Source organism: Toxotes jaculatrix, chromosome 8 (assembly GCF_017976425.1).
Source record: "Toxotes jaculatrix isolate fToxJac2 chromosome 8, fToxJac2.pri, whole genome shotgun sequence".
Lineage (NCBI taxonomy): Eukaryota > Metazoa > Chordata > Actinopteri > Toxotidae > Toxotes > Toxotes jaculatrix.
Genome location: NC_054401.1, coordinates 25,019,096 through 25,038,385, shown reverse-complemented (window position 1 = coordinate 25,038,385; position 19,290 = coordinate 25,019,096). Strand labels below are relative to the sequence as shown.

Sequence of the window (19,290 nt, the reverse complement as noted above, 5' to 3'; positions counted from 1 at the left end):
ACATAAACCAAACCCCTCCTGCTCTCCACTGAACAATGAGAGTGCTTCTGAGCTCTGGAGTCAGCCCCATAGCGATGCAGTGCGCAGTAAGAAGAGTGAGGATCATTCCAGTCACAGCAGCTGCCTGTAGCACAGTGCTGACAGTCACAAGCTACAAGCACAATACACCCTGAATGGACTATTTTGTACTTTACTGGCCAAATAAAACTACAGCTTCATCAATATTAGTTCAAGTATGTAAACATAAGTTGTTATTTCAAATGTATTTCTCTGATGCAGGAATAAAGTTTTACTACTGAAAGAACAAATATTATACTGTTTCTTTGGTACTTGTACACAAAATCATCAAACCCAGTGGCCAGTGATGTGATTTGATTTGTGATTTTTATCTACCAGGTAATGCCTTTTCATTATTTGGCTTGGCAAGGAAATGAAAGAAGTCTAGCATAATTTCCTGGGAGCTTTGATGCCTGATAAGGCATATGGAAAACTCGATAAACACCTCAAAAGCTTTGCAGGACTTCATAATTATAGTGCCAGACTGAAAGGTCAGTCTGCTTTCACTTGTGTTTAAACCAAAGACTCTTCAGGGAAACAAAGATCAGAAATGCCAGTGGGGATTGTTAGACACGGTGACCGCCAGTGACTTTTTAATCTTAAAATCTTTAAATTACAAGACTGGAAGAGCAGCAAATGGTTTGCATGACACCACTGGGACCATGAGGAGACACCTGGACATGTCAAGACAAAGTTACCATCAGGAGTTAAAGATACAGAGTTAGTGATAATTCTCAGTGTGTTCAGTACGACAAACACCTGTCACATTACACATAACTCATGAAACATTATTAATATAGAAATATGGATTTGAGCAGCTGTTATGGAGATTTATGCATGATTGGACAAATTATTGTCACATGTTGATCGCCATTCCTTACAGGTGTGTTGACACGGTCACCTTTCTGTTCTTGCCATTGCTAAAATGACGCAACTGTTGCATTGAGCAGCAAATTTATAAACTATGATGAATAGCTTGCTGTTGTGAAACACTTATTCTAAGAACTCTTCTCTAGTATTGGTATTCTAAGAATAAACGCACAACTTCATCACTGTATTTATTCTCTTCTCAAGGCCCCTTCCATGATTCATAAATACCTTTTTCTAAGTAAGGTCCAGTGGTGCAGTGGTTAGCACTGTCACCTCACAGCAAGAGGGTCCCAGGCTCGAACCCTGGTCTGAGCTCTTCTGTGCAGAGTTTGCATGTCCTCCCTGCATCTGCGTGGGTTTTCTCCAGGTGCTTCAGCTTCGTCCCCACAATGCATAGGTTAACTGGCTACTCTACTTTGCCCCTAGGTGTGGGTGTGTGTATGTGGTTGTCTGTCTTTGTGTGTCGGCCCTGCAATTGACTGGCGACCGGCAGTACTAGACATTTGACTTTGGGAACTTGAATACTTCTAAAGAATGCACAAAAGTAACCCAGTTACTTCAGAATGATTTTCTCTAGGGTTTGTAATAAATCCTCTGATACTGGTAGGAACGTCTGGTAAAAACAACAAAAGACAAACTGCTCAGAAAAAAAATGCAGCTTTATTTAGACTTGATAATGCTAGGCCTTCTGTATTTTCTTTTTTTTTTTTTTTGAGAAGAAAACTTGCAAAGAAAACTGGCAGTAAGTGCTGGGGTTTAGCATACATGGGATTTTGAGGGTTTTTATGAAATGAAGCTGCCAGAATGTTGGACCATGGAAAGTTATCTATGAACTGCAACTCTCACTTACAAATGTGGACTGTGGTGAACTGGCAGTTTTTTAATGAAAGGCCAATAATCGTCCTATATATTGATATATCACTGTATATCAGTCTCACACTTGTGAACACATTGTGAAAAAAAGTTGGGAGTTTATACATGAAAGAATGACAGAGTTATCAGCAAAGATTCAGTATGTAGCATATTAAATACATAAAGTACACAACCCCTAATAAACAGTCAACAACAGAGTAACGGTAAAACAGATTTCTCTGAGCCTGTGGTGTCTAATGCTGTGACAGAGAGTTTTCCGTCCAGTCAACCAGCTCCTTTCACTGACTCCTTCCTGGTGTAAGCCACACTGATGAGTGAAATGAGCTGCTTGTCATGGGTGCAGACATGAAATGTCTTCCCTTGGCACAGGATTGGACACTGCTGGCTTCAATAAACCTGAGAGCAGATGGCTGGACCTGATGTTGGATTTACTTTGTGCGTGATTCAGCATCTCTAGCAGGGAACTGGCTTTGTGTTTTTTTCGAGCGGTGTCCCACAACCTTCGTGTAACATTTTCATATGAGAGACCATTTGTTTTGCTACTCTTCATGTCTAACAGGCACATTTTCTGCAGAGTCTCGTGGGTCTTTACCAGGTAAAAATCCTTGTGTTTGGAATAAAAGAGAGAACTGAGCAGTCAGCATGAGACACAGCTGGACACAGAAGACAGCCCACCTTCAGAAACTCTCTGCTCTGCTCAGGAGCACAGTTTTCATCTTGTTCGCACAGAAAATTCAAAGAATCAAGCTGCGGCACAAACAAGCCCTTTAAAAGATAATGAGAAAGCAGATGTGTCTGTTGTAAGTGTGGGAGTATTTAATTAAAGGACCCTGAAATGTCTGGAGAGGCCAGACTCTCTGCACAATACCTGATTTAAAAGGAGCCTGTGTTTGCTACAGTCCCTTTGGGGAGACACAGCTGATGAGAGCTGTGATCAGGACGCAGAACACCCAGTGACCTGCAATTATATCACTGATGATGTGTCCCTGGCCAAAGATATTAATTCAGACCTCTTCATTTTCACCTCTACATTTTCCACACTTTGTGTTATCGTGTTATAGATTTAATTTTAAATTGATATAATTGCCCATCAGCCTACACTAACTAACCCAAAAAGATAAAGTGGAAACATTTTGATTTATTTTTTTCAAATTTACTGAAAATCAAAAACTTGAATATCTAATTTACAAAAGTATTCAGACCCTTCACTGTGGCGCTCCAAACTGAGGTCACGTCAATCTTGTTTGCTATATTTATCCTTCAAGTATGTCTAGAATTGGAGTCCACCTGTGGCAAACTGAATCGATTAGGCATGATTCAGAATGGCACACACCTGGTCCCATGATTCAGGACAAAAACTAAGCCATGCGGTTCAGAGAACTCTGTGCAGACCTTCACAATAAAATTTTGTGGCTAGGTATAGACCAGGGAGAAAGGTATAAAACCATGTCTAAAGCTTTGAGTGTTCCCAGGAGCATGATTGTGAAAAGAAATGAGTTTAGAACCACCACGACTCTGCCCAGAGACGCCTGTCCAGCCAAACTGAATAACCAGGTAAGAGGGGCCATGGTCAGAGAGGTCACTGTAAGGATGACCATCTGAGCAGAACTCCATCAATCAGGCCTTTTGTTGTAGAGAGGTTACAGGGCTCACAATATGAGGAGTGGAGTGACCATGTCAATGACCCGAGGTATACAGCCAAGACAAGTCCCTCACTGTGCCTGAGTGGCCCAGACAAAGCCCAGACTTAAAATCTGTTGAGAAACATGAAGGTGAGAGTTCACAGATGCTTCACAGATCCACCCTGAGAGCTTGAGAGCATCTGTGATGAAGAATGGGATAAACAGTTCCAGGTGTGTAAGGCTTGCAGAGATTTACCCAAGAGGACTTGAAGCTACAATTGGTGCCAAAGGTGCTTCTACAAAGTACTAAATTACGTGTCTGAATACTTTTGTAAATTAGATATTTCAATATTGTAATTTTAATAAATGTGCAAAAATTTCTCTGAAGTGTAGATTAATAGTTTTGATGTATTTTAAATAAAATCTACCACACGATAAACTGTAGAAAAAGTTGAAGGGCTGTGAATCATTTCTGAGGCTGCTGTATCTCTAACTCATTCTAACATTTAGGTTTCAGGGTTCAGGAAGTGCTCAGGTGCTCGTTCGTTTTTGAGCGGGGGATGTTTTCAGTGCATAAAGAGCAGCTGTGTGCAGCAGGCCGTGCTGTTATATCATTCAGTGTGCTACACGACTTCCACTTAATGCCATGTTCATTTGATTTTTACATTAACTGTCCATCCTGAATGTATTTGCTGTTATTTCCCCCTCCCTCCTTCTACTCTGAGTGTAATGTAACATCAGGATGTGACTGCAGATTCTGAAATCATTTAGCTGTTTACAGTACCAGTAACAATCACAGACTGAACAGTGACATTACACTTCTAGGTTTCAATGTGTATAAGGCAGCAAAAGCATGTGTAGCTACTCTTAAATAGGTAAAACAAATCGACTTTTTTAAATAAAGGTCAACTTGTTGACTTGAAGTCAAACTCAAGCTGAGACAAGACTCCATTCAGGGGCAGTAATGAAACCTGCCCCAGTCTTAATGTACAGGAGGCTACCCTTAAAGATGTCACCATCATGTATTTTATTTCTCTGCAGTGGTTAGAACTCTGCTGAATCTGCATCCGTGTAACAGGAACAGTAAGAGCCACACTGACAGGCTCAGCTTCACTCTCTGCTTATATTGCATATACTTCATCACTTTCCATAATCTCATTCATTTCCCTTTGCCTCAGTATATATTACTGCTTTTATTTTACACTCACCTTTACAACGTCTCAAATCCTAGCTCTAATGGAATCTATTGATTTTGCTCCACGCAGTGGCCAAACTGTCTGGGCTCATGCTTTCAGCATCATCAGCTCCTTGGTGCATAGAAATACAATTTTCTTTTCATTTTCTCACAAACTCAAGTTTCTGAATTAAAATCTTTCTCTCTCACTAACTTATTCACTCACTCACTCACAGGCACACACAGTCTCTGCAGGGTGGCGTTGGGTGAAGGGTTTTTCACAGAGGGGTCATTAGCCACAGAAGGCATGGAGCTCCCCTTCACTGAAGCCCTGCTGCTTCAACAACCTGAAAGATGGAACGAAAGGGAAAGAAGGTCAAAGAGGAAAAACTGCTAAGTGCAAAGGAAGAATGAGAGCTGCCAGCAGCTGTCAGAGGTGTGGCAGCCACCCTGTTAATGCCACAACAGTTTTCTCTCATCACTATCACTGAGAGCTGTTGTTAAAAGTTATATTACACACCCTACTGTTAACTCTGTGAAGGCAGTGGGGCCACACACACACACATAGCATCTGGACCCCTCTGGCCTGTCGAGGAAATCCTGGAGCATGGACTCATCCACCCGACCCCTCTTGCCGGTCCAGCCTTCGCAGGGCTCCGAGAGGACGTACTCCACCTGAAACCTGACACACAACACAGACACACACTGACTCACAACAAACTGTCTGGCTTAAGATACTTCAACATTGCAACAATACTCAACAAAGTATTCTTGTGTACTGTACACTACACTTTAGTGAAATTGGGCCATTACAGTGCAGCTGTGACTCAGAGCAGGCCGTCAGTTCGACTTTTTATCTTTACACACATAACACTGTCATTCATCCCTCTGTAATTTAGCTTACCTAGTTGTTTCATAAGCATTTCCACCCCCATCCACCACCCGCCTTAATGGCATCTATTACCATGAACATGCTTAAAGGATGGTCTGCCACGTCAATGCCAGCCTCATTCTCAGAATTCTCTTTCTGGTTCTTCTACAACTGTCAGCAGCTCACACATTCACTCTCTTACACACTCCATCATCGAATTTATCTAATTTATAATAAATAGCATTTGCAGGTTGGGTTGTGACAGGGGCAAGCAGTAGAAGCTTTTAAACACAAACAGCTGTACCTCTCATTATTGGCAGCTAGTTGATCCAGTTCGCTGCGCCACAGAATGTCCTCCTCCCGGCGGTTAAAAAAGAGCAGCCTGGTTTTTCTGAGAACATACAAACATGTTGGAAATTTCACAAGCCATAATACACAACACACTACACAAGCCCATTTTTCTTAAAACTGCACTGTGGAAGGTCGATTACCAGGACAAGTAGAGTACTTTTTTTCCCCAAACAGCACAGTTGCAGCGAGAAAAAACACACCTTCTAGTTTGGGTTTTACCAACATAAAACACAGAGAAATAACAATAACACAAATTTTTGTATATGTGAGAGAAAACTTTTTTTTCTGTTTTTGTTTTTTGAGTGATAATAACAATAAGACATATTTTAGATGAAGTGTTTCCTCTCCTGATCTGAGTCTTCTGATAGGTCCCACCTGATGGTGTCAAGTTCCTGCTGGGCCAGTTGGATAAGGCGAGTCATGGGTGTAAATCCTGTGCCTGCTGCTAACAGGTAGAGGTCTGTGACATCACGAAGTGGGCGGACAGCGAAGGTACCCTCTGGACCACTGACGGATATATGGTCTCCTAGAAGGTAACAGCAGACAAGTGAACAATAACACATCATTATAATGGCACACAGAGTAAAAGTGTAAACACTAACGGAGGTTCCACTTCCCTCTTGGGGGGAATCCATTCCCTTTTTGCGCATATTATCAAGAGCCTTCGTCTAAAACAATGACAGCACCAAAGAAATGCATCATGGGACCAAAGTGCACTAACAGGCCTCAGGGCTCGACAGTCCTTCCTGACTCACTGCCAGATTTATTCAGCCTTTTGTGTGCCAGTCATGATGCATTCTGCTCCAGGAGTTGGTTGTTATTTATCCAAACAACAACAGCATGGCAACAGCAGTTTGCCTGCTATCTGTGGGACAGTGTGTGTGTGTCTGCAGCACAGAGGGCCTCTCTCCTGTATGTACTGTATGTGCATTTGAGGGAGTATTAGCCAAATAATGTGAGGAGATGGTTTTAACACAGGTGTATTTAAAAGGAATTTATGGATTTCAAAATAGGTAGGAAACTGCACTGCTTTAGGGAGGAGATCAGTTATAGAGCTCTCATTATCCTCTTTCTTCTTTCCTCATATGACACGCATACATACTCTGTATGTATGTGACTCACCAGGCTGCAAGCTGTTGAGATGCTGGGTGAACACTCCATCAGGGTAGACTTTGATCATGAGGTAGAGATCTGATTCCTGTGAGGAGCGGAGGGAGGCTGACGTCAGGCTCTGATCCACCGGAGTGTACGGCCTCACTACTTCAGTGTCTGGATATGGACAAAAATGATAATAAAGTAATCAATAAATAAAACTTCTTCATTACATGAAATATCTTGTCCACTCTGCTCCTTCAGAGGAGCTTCGATCGGTGTATTGTTGCTGTTACACATCTGTGCAGATGTGTAACAGTGGTGAGAAAAAGTATAAGTAGATCTGCTTCAGCTCAGCCATGTTCAGGGTCAATTTCCAGAAACCTGGGAACTCTTGTCCAGGCCCACATGCAGCCCCAAATCATGATGCCCTCCCCACCATACTCCATCTTTAGGATGATGTTTTCATGATGGTATGCAGTGCCTATTCCATACAATACATAGTTTTTTGTGTTCTTCCTAAATAATTCCATCTTTGCTTCATCGGTCCCAAAACCTTCTCTCAGTAGAGTTGTGGACTGCCAAGGTGCTCTCTGGCAAACAGAAGTCATGCAGTGCAGTTTTTTTGGACCATGCACCATGAGCAGAGCTCAGCTTTATGGTGCTTTTTCTTTTTTTGGTCCACCACATATATATATATATATATATATATATATATATATATATCAGTGACGGTAGTCTGAATAGTAGTTTATTTCAGTGGATTAAGTGGACTTTTTGTTAAACACAGATGATGCCTTTTCCTGTATTCAGTACAGTGTGGCCTGTCTACTTGGTTCCTTACCTTGAATGAGGGCTTTGAGGTAGACATGTTTTCCAATGGGTACATGCATGACGGTGCCACGTGGGAGTTGCAGTCTGAACACATGAGTGTTATGGTTCACCTCAGTCTTAGACACCAACACACAGTCCCGATAGTGGGGAGCTGAAAAGAGTGATGTGGGCTCGTTTATTACCGTTTTATTGGATTCCTAATAAGCAAGCGAATGTAAAATGTTATCTGATGGAAGATTAAAAACAATGCAGGCTGTGGAGGAGGAAGTGGACCTGACTGAGATGAGCCTACAAAAGCACAATTGTACTTCTGATTTTTCTGATCCTGGATCTCACCTCTGTCTTTTTTGCGTATAAATGTATTGTGGAATTCCTGCGGTTGACCGAGACTTGTCCATTTTCCTTTAGCCAGCTTGCGCATGCTGACCTGGATCTTTCCCACTGAGAAAGCAGTGTGTACTGTTGAAGGAACGATAATTTCAGAATAAGAGCAAGTCAATGAACTTTGACACAGATTTCACAGAGACACAGAGTCAGGCTGTTGTCTTACCAGAAACATTTCCCTCAACTTCATCAGCTAGACCTGGAAGAGTATGAGAAAAACACTGATTTTACAAACACAATGCATCACAATAATATTGTTTACATTTACAGTGTACCTGTGCTTAATTGTCTAATGGCAAACTTTGAAAAAAAAAAAAAAACAACACAAACTACAGCCTAAAAAATTAAAACTTCAATCAGCTTTAATCAACATCTCTGTGACAATATAAATAACAATAGACAACCACAAGATCTGCAATGGGGGTGCTTCTTACAAGAGTAACGCTCTGGATTACATGATGCTGCATGTTCCTAATTTTCAGATCACTGTCTAGTATAATATCTTCAAGGGACGGCAGATTTTCTTGTTTGTTGAACGCACGAATACGCGCCTTGATTCTGCCATAGTATTTCACGTTTGTCACAACTGGAGCTAGTTCTCTGTTACAATTTCAAATGTGTTCATTTATTGTTCTGGGAAACCTGTTGTAAAGATGGAGAGAACACAAGTGACTCTTGTATTGGGTTCCTGAGGGAAGTAAACGCTGAATGCTGAAATGATGTTTTTATGGAGTTACAGTACATGATTTACTTTTTATGCCTCCGCGCCAGCGATAGCCAAGGCTGGAGGCATTATGTTTTCTGGTTGTCTGCTTGTCCCTCCGTCCATCCCGGATTCTTCTACGCACTTGCACAAATGTTCACTGTCACTCAAAGATGAAGTGAGTAGATTTTGGAGGTTTGAGGTCAAAGGTCAAGATCACTATGACCGTGTTTACATTTAGCTTGGCAATGCGATATCTTAAGAACCCTTTGAGGGTTTGTCTTCAAACTTTGCACAAATGTTGACTGTGACTGTGACTCAAGGATGAACTGATTAGATTGTGGAGGTCAGAGGTCACAGGCCAAGGTCGTTGTGACCTTAATGCAAATGTTGTGCTTCAGAATGTGTTATCTCTACAATGCTTTGAGTGATGTTCTTCAAACTTCGCACATATTAACAGTGCTTGTCAAAGATGGAGTCAACATGTATTGGAGGTCAGAGGTCAAAGGTCAAGGCCACTGTGATCTTGCGTAAGTTTTGCTTGTGAACACCCAACACTAACCTTCCCAAACATTGCCATTATCACTACAAAACACTCATAACCTCTACCTCTACATCTGCTATAAACAGGCACCCAACCGCATGGAGGCATACCATGGTGAGTTAATTGAGGTGTACAGTTTACAGCAGCTCTAAGTCCACATATCTTTTCAATCTGCTTTTAGGGCCTGTCACTCCACTGACCCTGCACTTACTGAAGTGGTAAATGATCTTCTGCTTACTATAGATTCAGATTCCACCTCTGTGCTGTTGATGACAGGTCCCTGTCATCAATGTGTCTCGGGTGATCCAAACACAAGTGGACAGCTCTAAGTACAGGTGTGAACACACCAAAGACACACTGAGGACAGATTTGAGATCCAATGACTCAGACCACATTCAGAGATGGTCAGCCACATTCTTTTAGGAATGAGCTTAAATCTGACCACTAGTGATCACCCAAGATGCAGGTCTAAAGAGGGCCAGAGTTGCAGTCCTACACATTTCTCTGCACTTCCATTAGAGCAGTCACCCACCCCCAAACCCCACAGAGACAGTGTCTGCCCCCCGCGACCATCTAAATGAATCAAGTCAAAACAGAAGAGGAGTTATTCATAAAACCATAATAAAAATTAAAACCACCACTGCTAAAGTAAAACAAAATAACAGAGTTAAATGTGGACTTTTAAACATTAGATCTCTGTCATCTAAATCTGTGTTAGTCTGTATAAACCCCTTGAGGCAAATTTTTCCATGATTTAATTTCAGATTATCATATTGATTTATTTATTATACCCACTTGCTAATTTACAGTAGTCTCAGGATATTACTTCTACTGATTTTCACTGGTTCTTAGGGGTGTGCCCGATTCATCGATTCATAGATTAATCGTGACGCGACACTTGACGATTCAGAATCGATTCATAAATGTTCAAAAATCGATTATTTTAATAACGGAAGGAAAGTGCAGCGGTCGGAACAAAAAACGTAGCGCGTGCCCCCCGGACATATTATACGGCCCTATGATTTCCGCGATCACTGAATCGCGGAATTGGCCGACTAAAACAGAATCTATTTTTAACGCGGAATATCGCGGAATTTGACATAATTTGAGTGCAATGCTGTTTTCGTATGGAATAGGAACGTGTGTCTGGGGAAAACTGCACGGAGGGAAGCAAATCTGGGTGGCACAACACAAGCCCCTTCCACAGACTAAGTCCCTCCCCCTTCAAAACAATGTAAACATGGCGAAGCGGCTGCCTACGGCTCCGTGTTCGTCGGCGAAAAAACTGCGAAACTCGACGCGAACTGCTCGGCTCTGTACTGAGGGGTTAGCGCCGAGTGTTGCATATGCTGTCAACACTCCGTTGACTGGAAACGTAAGAATACGCGCAGTGACCACATAGTGTCCAAAATGCATATGAGAAACAATCTGGCTGACATGCACATACAGTAAGATTTAAAAGGATTACTTTCTGGACATGTAAATCAAGATATCAGATTGTAATAGAAGTGGAAATATTGTCCATTTCCTTTCCCTATTTTTTCTTTTCTTTTTTAACAGATATTTTTTCATGTACATGTTCATAATAAAATAATCAAATCAGAATCATGTCAGTACAGCCACACAATATATATTTTTAGTGTTATTATTATTGTTTTTAATCTACATCAATAAATGAAACAGGCATGACAGCTAATGCCTTTTTCTTCTTTTATCAGAGGAGTTAGAAAAAAAAAGAGATAAACGTGTTTTACTTCAATGAATGGATATGTAAAAATATACGTTATTTTACAAGTAACTGAGAAAAGAAACATTCTATGTGGGAAAAAAAAAGATTAATCGAGATGCATCGATAATCGGGGAATAATCGAATCGTAGCACTATGAATCGTAATCGAATCGAATCGTGAGGTGACTTAGATGGCACACCCCTACTGGTTCTGCTGTCGTCAAACAGGAATGATAGAATTTAATGGGAACATAGAAACTAAGTTGTACCTTATCAACCACACTTCACTGGATGACCACCTTCTAAAACAATAGCTAATCCTGCCACTAACAAGCCAGCAAGCAAATGTTGTTTATACAGCGCTGTTTAGCACTTTTCAAAGCTGAGGTTACAGCAAAATAAAATAAAATAATAAATAAAATAAAATAAAAACTCTACTTACATAAATGTATCATGTAGGACATTTTCCCCAGCAGTACTTCCAGACGTAGAACACCCGCCTCGAGGTCAACAATGGTGCAGCCTGAGCTGGGGATCTGACAGGAAAACCAATGCGAATATACGTCAGCTTCAACTACTGACCAAGGCACCTCTTTGGCTAGCTGGTAGCTTCATCCTTCAAAGCTGTGAAACTGTTTTAGGCTTTAAAGCTTTCGTCAGAAATTCTAATGAATTATTCTGATGAATTATGCTTTATGAACAGATAGAGAGCGGGAGAACAGTCATCGTCCCCTCAGAGCTCCCAACCTTCACATGTAGGGACAAAGGTTAAGGTCAGCAGGGGTCTTTGAGCCTGGTTTACGATTTAGCCTGCAGGGAGACAACTGTGAAGAGGGATTTCTTTTTCTTTTTTTGGTCTCTGTCTTGGAGCAAAAATTCTCTGAACACACACACACACTCTCTATCTCATCAACCATTTACTGGCATTTTAAACTGCAGTGTCCACCATATACCAACAGAGGTTATGGTTATTTACTTGATGCCTCATGGATGGGTGTATGAGTTGTTACCTTTCTTTTGGCATAAATGACCAGATGAACAGTCACATCAGTTTGGAACCAGTCGTACCTACATCAACAGACAGCAGATAATAGTGTCATTGTTAATGCGTAAATGTGTTGAACTCTGACGTGTGTGCATCATGTTAGTTTTTTTATACCGAGGCCGGGAGTCTTTGTCTGGGGGAGGAGCCACTGGGACGGGTGGAGCGAGGCCAGTGAGTGGTGGAGGAGGCATGGCAGCTGAGAAGAAAAACATAAAGCATCACTACAACAAAGACCTGGATTCAGATTAGACCTTTCATTAAAGACTGCATTTACACAGACCTTTTCTTGTCTGTGTAATGTTTTAATTATAGGCTGACTGATGCTGGGTTTTTGGGACTGATGCCAACAAGTAGCACAGGTAAGTGGTGCAGTTTCTGCTGTCTCCTAAAACTCAGAAAGTGTCATAACACTGTGATGTTACACTTTCTCCTGCTGACAGTAAGAACAAAGCTGAACAAAGCTGCATGAAAAGACCCTCAGTCCTCCTCTGAACTGAAACTGTTTTTAGACCTTGTCTAAATGAAGCTTTTTTTCAATTCAATTTTATTTATATAGCGCCTTCCACAATCAAAATGGTCTCAAGGCGCTTTACAGAGACCCAGAGCCTGACCTCAGAGCAAGCACTTAAGGCAACAGTGGCAAGAAAAAACTCCCTTTTAACAGGAAGAAACCTTGAGCAGAACCTGGCTCATATGGGGGGACCCTCCTGCTGATGGCCGAGCTGGGTGAAAGGAGGAAAAGGAGGAAGATAGGACAGCTGGAAATGGAGGAGAAGAGGAGAAGGACGTGCAGCATATAACACATGATACAAACAGGGTTGGCAGTGAACAATGTTAGAAGGCCAGCATTCAGATTACAGAGCAGTCAGTGGATACTGTGTGCTCAGCAGATTACAGTTACAATAGGAAACAGAGCACAGAAGCAAAAACCTGTCATCAGTAAACACCATATACACACTTGTCATCATAAACACACTTGCATCCACCAGTACCAGCACTTAGGCTCCGGGGATCCTGTCCTATCTCCTATCTTCATATGGGCCTATACTTAATGAAGATGCATCACATTGATGAAGTCTAACTGCCAAAACTCTCTCTGTAGCTCATTCCTCCTTATTGAACTATAAGTGTGATTCTGGGAAGGGCTTCTGAGACACTTACAGGCCATGCATTTATTTTATTAAAGAAATGAAACCTTTAATGACTGCAATAGTGGGAATGCTGCTATTGAGACTGAGATAAAGTACAGCCTCTACTGCTCTCTACTGTGGGCTGCTTAAGAGCAAAGACAGCCAAAGTACCTTATCAGATTGCCAGAGGAGGTAAAGCTGCAGATCAGATACAAAGGTTACATATACAGCATGTGAGCACACTGATGGACAAACTAGGCTGTAGGCTGTGTGTGTGTTTACCTTTAATAACTGTGGTGGCCTTAGTGGCCATCCTGCCCACCAGACACTCTTTCAACATGGACTCATAGTTCACCCAACGATGGACCTGTGCACAAACAATATTACCATAGCAACACATGTAAACCCATCAAGTCGCCCACACCCACATTAAATAGCTTACAGAACTACATCAACTACCCACAAGGCCGCCAATACAAAACATGTTCCAGTCCACCCAAGGTCCTGGGGCTTGTTTTTACTCCTGCTCAGCTTCCTCTGAAACACGTTACAGGCAACCTTTAGTTTGGCTCCAGTGAGCCACAAAGAAAAGCAGGGAGCTTTTATTTGACACTAAAATCTACTTATTAAAAAAAAATCACACAAAAGCTAACATGAATACAGATTTTAAACATTTTTCGAATAGATCACAATATATCACAACTTTTCACAATCTAGAACCTTTTCAGTGAGAATTTTTAACAATGGATGGCTGTCAATAAAAAAAACCAAAACAAAAACATGGCCTTCAGTAAGGCTATTCAGTGGAGAAGCTGCTCATTCTTAAATATCTTTACTAGCACATTGGTGGATCACTAGAAATGTAACCATTCAGCAGCCTTTCCCATTACCATACCAAACTGATTTTTACTTACATGAACTTCACAGTTATGTTTCAGAAAAACCAAACTCTAAACTTCAGACTCTTTTAACTAACAAGGTGAAAAAGCCATTTTATTATGACTGTAATACTTGAAAATGGAGGACTGCACCTTTAGCTTTAAAGAGTAACATGACAACAATGGTGCTTGACTTTCTTTATGACTTTCCACACCTGATCAAACAGGTCAGTGCCATCTATCCCAGCTGCCTTCATCAGCTCCTCCTCTCCACCAGGGTGGTAGTCCATGTAGGGGGTCACATTGTACACCATGCCTTAAAACAGAGAGAGAGAAGAACAGCTTTGTGTATATAGTAGTCTGATGCCCTCTGCTGACAGAAACTGCAGCAGAGGGCACTGGACTAGTGAATATTTACTGGAATAGTCAATAGTTTTGATTCTGTGCCAGTCAAATTACTATTTACCACTGCAGAAAAACAAAATAATTCAGTGTGTGACATTTTGAAGTAGGCATTTGAAGCCTGTTGTTATTTATCAATGTGTAGACACAACAGTGTCAATGCTGTTAAAGCAGGTCATCACATAAACAAATTACCAGGCAGTTAGTACACTGTTAAGAAGATACACACACATTGGTGAGCTCAGAAACTTCCACCAAACTGGGCACCAGAAGACCAGTGTAGTAGAGGATGAAGAACAATACATTACAGCTGTCCTACAGATCCAGAATAGCTTTCAGGATTTTGGTGTGAATGTATCAAAATATCTCATCAAGACAAAACTACACTAGCATAACATTGTGGATTTACACTACATGCAAAGTTATGGTGAGTTTGAGCTATGGAAACTGATACTGCAAGAGATGTGGAGCATGTGAGCAGGTGTTATGGGCAGGTGAAACCACTGGATGTCATGGAAGTGTGAAGAAAAAAAAGGAAAAGCTCATAAGCCACACCATCTTATCTGTCACACAGATAGAATGGTGTGTGACCATCTTATAATACCAGCCACAATAGTGTGGCTGGTATTGTTTTCACCTTGTGAGTCTGTGTGTCTGTCAACATGCAAAATGTGGTCCTGTACAAGACACTAATGCAGAGGCAGTTTTCAGTCAAGTGGCAGGTGTTTGTCTGTCTGTGGACACAATTTGTCACTACAATAGCAACAAAACCGTGCAAGATGCAGTCACAACACTTTAAAGGTGTGTAGTTGACGTCAAAATAAAGGCCAGTTTCAAAGCTTGGTGTGGCATGTTGAGGTAGGAAGCAGGGGAGGGTCATTGCCCCCCCTTTACTCCCCTGGCCCACATTCATTCTTCAAGTTGCAAATCACTGCACCCCAGTTTCATTAATTTCCTTCCACTCTAAGACATTAGGTACAAATTCCACTAAATTCAAGTCAAAGTGGGATCAAGTATCATTTAACTGACATTCAGTGTCCTCCAAATCTGTTAAATATTACAGCTGGTGTGAACCAGCCCTGTTCCATGTCAACCACGCAGGCTCACCTCGTATACAGGTCCAGCAGTCTTCTCTTGTGTTGTGTTTCTGGAGCTCTTCCTGTGTAACTTCAATCAGTCGCCCTCTGAGCCCGGTCAGATCTTTGCCACTCTTGGAAAACCGGATCCAGTCCATTAGACTGTGGCCAGGCTTCAGGGCCACCTAATCAAGCAAGGGCAGAGTAATGCAACAGAGGATAAGCACGTTATCTGTGCTCATCTGGGGATGTGTGGAGGCAACAGCATCATGTTGAGGCTGCTGAGGCTACAGAATACTGCCAACATACCGCTTATTTATGTTGCTTTCATTTTTATTTGAAACCCAATCCTAATGTTGATTAAATGTATGTGGAAAAAACATGTCTGACAGATTTAGCCATACACTTCCTTATTATTATGGAGTATGTCTGTGCCTCAGCCTTATGCAGTAAGGTTTTGAAAACTAGTTGGGTAAACTTTCTGTAGTGAGAAGAGCTGCTGTGGCTGCAGTGTTTACCTTGCTCCTCCCGGACTGACCGGACGGTGCCACCCGCTGCTGGGAGCACGGCGCTGGGAAGGACTGGGTCGGAATGTTCAACATGTTGTGAACGCTTCGGAGGCAGCCCCAGTTTCGAAGAAAACCTGTTTACCCAACGACAGTTCGCCACATTAACACACGAGCGAAAGTTCCGTAGTCACAGTGGCCGCTAGGTGTTACTGATATAAGTTCTTCCTGTGTTGTATCACATAACTTTCAACAGCTGTCACATAACTGTGTTGAGCAATGCTGCTTAGCTACAAGGCTAATCTAAGCTAGGCTAACAAGACATTACGTAGCGACAGCCTTACTCATAACAGCAAGTTATACATCGTAATGTTAAAGTCCGACAAAAAATAATATTTAACGTATTAATTAAATAATTAACAAGCGAATTCATTCGTTGCTTGATATCTAGGGGGTTACTTGCGAGCTAACTCTCTGCGCTTGAGGTTCCGCCAAGTAAAGACTACAATAATCGTCGCACATTCTGACGACAGTCAACAAATTGTGTCATCAAGTTGCGACCATCCTCCGTTGCCTGTCTGTTGCCCTCTAGTGTTCATATCATACATTACAAAGAGCGCCGGTCTTAACAAAAGCTACAAAACGAGTCAAGTAATGTGACCTGCTTTGACAGTGAAAATCAAAATATGCTTCTATCACTGTAGATATTTTAACACGTCATAGCAACAGAAGTACAGGTGTTTAATTAATAACAGCAGTAATGGCTGCTTTACATTCATCTGTCCCAGTTCTTGGGCTCCAGTATCATGCATGCTGTCTCACTGACATGATTGAGACACTTAAATGGAGCAAAGTTATCACAAAGTAGTGCTTATTTCTACTAACGTGAAAAAAAAAAACTAGTGACCCACCTGTAATGAAACTGTTGAAAGCAGCAGTGATAAATGAAGCATTTCGTCCTCCACGTGAGTCACTGTCACTGTCAGCATCGTCATCCTCCTCTGAATCTCTCTGGCTTTCATCTGACATTGTGAAAACATGGCATCTCACACAGCTTGGACGTGCTGTTTATTTACACTGTAACACAGCATACCTTTCACTTCCAACATGGCAACTGAAGGGTTTACTTTTGAAAGGCTAATCTGTTAAGAGGATTCATGGGTAAGAGTTCTCTGACTTCACAATAAAGATACACGTGCACCTCTTCAGGACTCTGCATGTTATACAATAGTCTTTATCTGTTTGCGATGTGGCGTTGCCTATTTCCAACAAATCTAATAAAATCATGTGATAATATAAATATTGATTTCCACATCCCTTTCTTACAGTTCAACATTGCTTGTGGTAGAGATAGCTTATGGGATTTCTTTTGAAGGTTTTATGGATATCAGTAGTTCCAGCTTTTGAGGAGTCTCTGGGTGCCATCTGGGGGCTCCATATGTAGCTCTGCTGGGGGATATTAAAACCTCTCATGGGACCCAGCGAAGAAACCTGGAAAGGGATGAATGTAAGATCTCCATCTGCAAGGTCTTCATACTCTCACCTCCTGAGGATTTTTTTCCTGGATTCTTCAGAGTCCTGGAGGGATTTAAATTGACTGTACAATGTTCAAAACCTCCACTCCTGAGGCACCTGCTTGGAGTTAATACCAGAAGGTCACCTGTCATGGCAGGAAACATCTGCAGCAACCTGGAAACCCACTGGTGGAAAACAGTGGTGGAAAATACATCAAGCTTGAAGAGGGGGGCCTTGTGGTGTATGCGACTTTCAGCTGGCCTCTAACAAATGCTGGTGTACACAAATCTGAAACAATAAAGATTTGTGTAAAATTCTCACATCAAGTTCACAAGTCTCACATTTAGCACACATTTCTGTTTTACAGTTTCTTTTCTTCATTCAGAAATCTCAGTGCACTTTCGAATCTGAATTAACATATTGCACACATTCACAAATCTGAGCACGCACATGCAGATTGAGCTACAGCTTCAGAACTCCACACACATTTACCAAAACTATTACTACAATAACAGTCCCATAGAGGCCCCAACAAACTTCTGGCAAACCATCAGATGACGCAGGAAGTTTCCATGTTTGATTCATTCGTTTGTTCATTGTTCACTGAATCAGCTTTCATATCGTCAGACAGCTGATGAAAGATATTTTCATTTAACACACTTTATTATGTCCATTTGTACAAACTGTTGCAGGGCTGCATGTTTTTCTATGCAGCTCCCTGCAGATGGCAGCAAAGATCAAAAATAAGGACTTAACTTTTTGGTGTTGTTTTGTTGTCTTCTATAACATGGCAATATGAGCACAGACAAGCTAACACTGAGGTTCTGTATTGCTGGACACTGCATGTACACAGGGGGACAATTTTGTAAAGTACATTTTACACATGGGAGCTAAATGTGACTGGTGCATCTGAAAGTGTGATACATGTTGGTTTGTATAGAGCTGTATTCTACCACTGTCCTCCCCTTGCCTTCTCTTGTATTCCACCTCTTTTTCTCTCTCTCAGTTGTCACTCCACCCGTCTCTTCCTCTCTCCCTGTAGATCCAGCGAGGGGGCAGATAATTACAATTTCAAAACCATTTGCCAGATCATTACCAGCTAATCCCATGTTTGGTCTGATGAGTCACGCGCCTCATTTGCCACGGTGCGGGGCAGCTTGGGACCCTTTCACAAACACTAGCCAAGGACCACCAACCTGCCCCCGTGGGGGCCACCAGACCGCTGGGGTTGGGGTTGAGGGTGGGTGGTGGGGTGCACCACTGGGATAAACAGGGATTACAAGAACCAGCAGAGTGGAAATTACAGGACAGAGTGATAAGTGTGAATCTAGACGAGATCTTTAATTATTGTTTAGACTTGTGCTTGCTGGAAAAGACTGCATCCACGATGACTAATTATCATTATTTCATCTACAGCATAAAAAGCCCTTCACTGGCACAGTTCATACTCTCTACATTTAAAATGTTGATTTTACAGCATACAGATAAATAAATTCATTCATTCATTTTTATTAGTGTTAATTTAAGTCACACCTAAAAACTGCAAAGATTTCAGTAACTTAGTATTTCCTAAAATAAAATTGTAATAAACTTAATAATAAGTTGAGTTTATAAAACTCCATGAAAGCACTTAAA

At 41.6% G+C, this 19,290-nt stretch overlaps 1 protein-coding gene across 3 annotated transcripts; it reads right to left on the bottom strand.

The window, feature by feature from the left end:
* Nucleotides 1-1,620: 1,620 nt before the first annotated feature.
* On the bottom strand, nucleotides 1,621-16,648 carry LOC121186076 (cytochrome b5 reductase 4). Of its 3 annotated transcripts, XR_005894400.1 has the most exons (16): nucleotides 16,153-16,648; nucleotides 15,666-15,819; nucleotides 14,372-14,472; nucleotides 13,561-13,645; nucleotides 12,263-12,344; nucleotides 12,114-12,171; nucleotides 11,546-11,639; nucleotides 8,295-8,327; nucleotides 8,081-8,203; nucleotides 7,755-7,895; nucleotides 6,941-7,087; nucleotides 6,194-6,344; nucleotides 5,772-5,858; nucleotides 5,117-5,278; nucleotides 2,452-4,943; nucleotides 1,621-2,404 (listed from the first exon to the last, which is right to left on the bottom strand). XR_005894400.1 is itself a non-coding variant. In XM_041044698.1 (15 exons), exons 1-15 carry the CDS (start codon nucleotides 16,234-16,236, stop codon nucleotides 4,889-4,891), a joined length of 1,557 nt encoding a protein of 518 aa, XP_040900632.1. In that variant the 5' UTR covers nucleotides 16,237-16,648; the 3' UTR covers nucleotides 1,621-4,888. The 3 variants fall into 3 exon arrangements, 2 of the variants coding, with proteins under 2 accessions (XP_040900632.1, XP_040900633.1); XM_041044698.1 differs by having other exon boundaries at nucleotides 1,621-4,943; XM_041044699.1 differs by lacking the exons at nucleotides 15,666-15,819; nucleotides 16,153-16,648 and adding an exon at nucleotides 14,561-15,064 and having other exon boundaries at nucleotides 1,621-4,943; nucleotides 14,372-14,524.
* Nucleotides 16,649-19,290: the final 2,642 nt, after the last annotated feature.

Excerpts from the sequence above, each read along its gene's own strand:
- LOC121186076 (XM_041044698.1), bottom strand. The coding sequence starts at position 16,236 with ATGTTGAACATTCCGACCCAGTCCTTCCCAGCGCCGTGCTCCCAGCAG. Across the intron at positions 8,328-11,545 it reads GTCCTACATGATACATTTAT|GTCTAGCTGATGAAGTTGAG; the intron begins GTAAGTAGAGTT and ends ATACTCTTCCAG. Across the intron at positions 6,345-6,940 it reads TCTCAACAGCTTGCAGCCTG|GAGACCATATATCCGTCAGT; the intron begins GTGAGTCACATA and ends GTTACCTTCTAG.